The sequence below is a fragment of the Emiliania huxleyi genome (assembly GCF_000372725.1).
Source record: "Emiliania huxleyi CCMP1516 unplaced genomic scaffold EMIHUscaffold_3099, whole genome shotgun sequence".
Classification (NCBI taxonomy): Eukaryota; Haptophyta; order Isochrysidales; family Noelaerhabdaceae; genus Emiliania; species Emiliania huxleyi.
Window position 1 is genome coordinate 1 of NW_005199685.1, and position 2,073 is coordinate 2,073.

The window sequence follows — 2,073 nt, forward strand, 5'->3', positions numbered from 1 at the left end:
CCGGCGGCGGCTCGCGGCGCCGTCTCTACGGCGTTGGGCGCCGTTTGACGTCGCCGGCAGGCGACACGTGATATGTCGGCCACGATTGCTCCCCCGGCTCTGACCGAGTACCGGGCGTTTGAGGGAGGCGGCGCAGGGCGGCGCTGGCGCTGCCATCGCCACGAGTCGCGCGGCGGCGGCCGCGAGACACCCGGCTGCGGCTCGCGGCGCTGTCTATGCGGCGCTCGGCGCCGTTTGAGGTCGCCATCGGGCGTGCATCTGCCGCCGTCGCTCCCCCGGCTCTGACCGAGTACCGGGCGTTGGGGGAGGCGGCGCAGGGCGGCGCTGGCGCCGCCATCGCCACGGGTCGCGCGGCGGCGGTCGCGAGACACCCGGCTGCGGCTCGCGGCGCCGTCTCTGCGGCGCTCGGCGCCGTTTGACGTCGCGGGAAGCCGCACCTCTGCCGCCGTCGCTCCCCCGGCTCTGACCGAGTACCGGGCGTTGAGGGAGGCGGCGCAGGGCGGCGCTGGCGCCGCCATCGCCGCGGGCCTCGCGGCGGCGGTCGCGAGACACCCGGCTGCGGCTCGCGGCGCCGTCTCTGCGGCGCTCGGCGCCGTTTGAGGTCGCCATCGGGCGTGCATCTGCCGCCGTCGCTCCCCCGGCTCTGACCGAGTACCGGGCGTTGGGGGAGGCGGCGCAGGGCGGCGCTGGCGCCGCCATCGCCACGGGTCGCGCGGCGGCGGTCGCGAGACACCCGGCTGCGGCTCGCGGCGCCGTCTCTGCGGCGCTCGGCGCCGTTTGAGGTCGCCATCGGGCGTGCATCTGCCGCCGTCGCTCCCCCGGCTCTGACCGAGTCTCGGGCGTTGGGGGAGGCGGCGCTGGGCGGCGCTGGCGCTGCCATCGCCACGGGCCTCGCGGCGGCGGTCGCAGCGCACCCGGCTGCGGCTCTCGGCGCCGTCTCTGCGGCGCTCGGCGCCGTTTGACGTCGCGGGAAGCCGCACCTCTGCCGCCGTCGCTCCCCCGGCTCTGACCGAGTACCGGGCGTTGAGGGAGGCGGCGCAGGGCGGCGCTGGCGCCGCCATCGCCGCGGGCCTCGCGGCGGCGGTCGCGAGACACCCGGCTGCGGCTCGCGGCGCCGTCTCTGCGGCGCTCGGCGCCGTTTGAGGTCGCCATCGGGCGTGCATCTGCCGCCGTCGCTCCCCCGGCTCTGACCGAGTACCGGGCGTTGGGGGAGGCGGCGCAGGGCGGCGCTGGCGCCGCCATCGCCACGGGTCGCGCGGCGGCGGTCGCGAGACACCCGGCTGCGGCTCGCGGCGCCGTCTCTGCGGCGCTCGGCGCCGTTTGAGGTCGCCATCGGGCGTGCATCTGCCGCCGTCGCTCCCCCGGCTCTGACCGAGTACCGGGCGTTGAGGGAGGCGGCGCAGGGCGGCGCTGGCGCTGCCATCGCCACGGGCCTCGCGGCGGCGGTCGCGAGACACCCGGCTGCGGCTCGCGGCGCCGTCTCTACGGCGCTTGGCGCCGTCTGAGTTCGCGGGCAGCCGCACCTCTGCCGCCGTCGCTCCCCCGGCTCTGAGCGCGTATCGGGCGTTGGGGGGAGGCGGCGCAGGGCGGCGCTGGCGCCGCCATCGCCACGAGCCGCGCGGCGGCGGTCGCGAGACACCCGGCTGCGACTCGCGGCGCCGTCTCTGCGGCGCTCGGCGCCGTTTGAGGTCGCCATCGGGCGTGCATCTGCCGCCGTCGCTCCCCCGGCTCTGACCGAGTACCGGGCGTTGAGGGAGGCGGCGCAGGGCGGCGCTGGCGCTGCCATCGCCACGGGCCTCGCGGCGGCGGTCGCGAGACACCCGGCTGCGGCTCGCGGCGCCGTCTCTACGGCGCTTGGCGCCGTCTGAGTTCGCGGGCAGCCGCACCTCTGCCGCCGTCGCTCCCCCGGCTCTGAGCGCGTATCGGGCGTTGGGGGGAGGCGGCGCAGGGCGGCGCTGGCGTTCCCATCGCCACGAGCCGCGCGGTGGCGGTCGCTGCGCAGCCGGCGGCGGCTCTCGGCGCCACGTTTGTGGCGAGCGGCGCAGTTTGCGCTCACCGGCGGCTAATCGCAGC

The 2,073-nt window shown here is 78.1% G+C and overlaps 1 protein-coding gene across 1 annotated transcript; it reads left to right on the forward strand.

Annotated features, from left to right (window-relative positions):
* Positions 1–215: 215 nt before the first annotated feature.
* Positions 216–1,868, forward strand: EMIHUDRAFT_255132 (hypothetical protein; the record flags this gene model as incomplete). The annotated part of the gene is made up of 7 exons (XM_005774714.1): positions 216–359; positions 472–540; positions 602–721; positions 910–1,083; positions 1,145–1,264; positions 1,326–1,445; positions 1,689–1,868. The coding sequence occupies 7 exons, from the start codon at positions 216–218 to the stop codon at positions 1,866–1,868; spliced, it is 927 nt and encodes a 308-aa protein (XP_005774771.1).
* Positions 1,869–2,073: the final 205 nt, after the last annotated feature.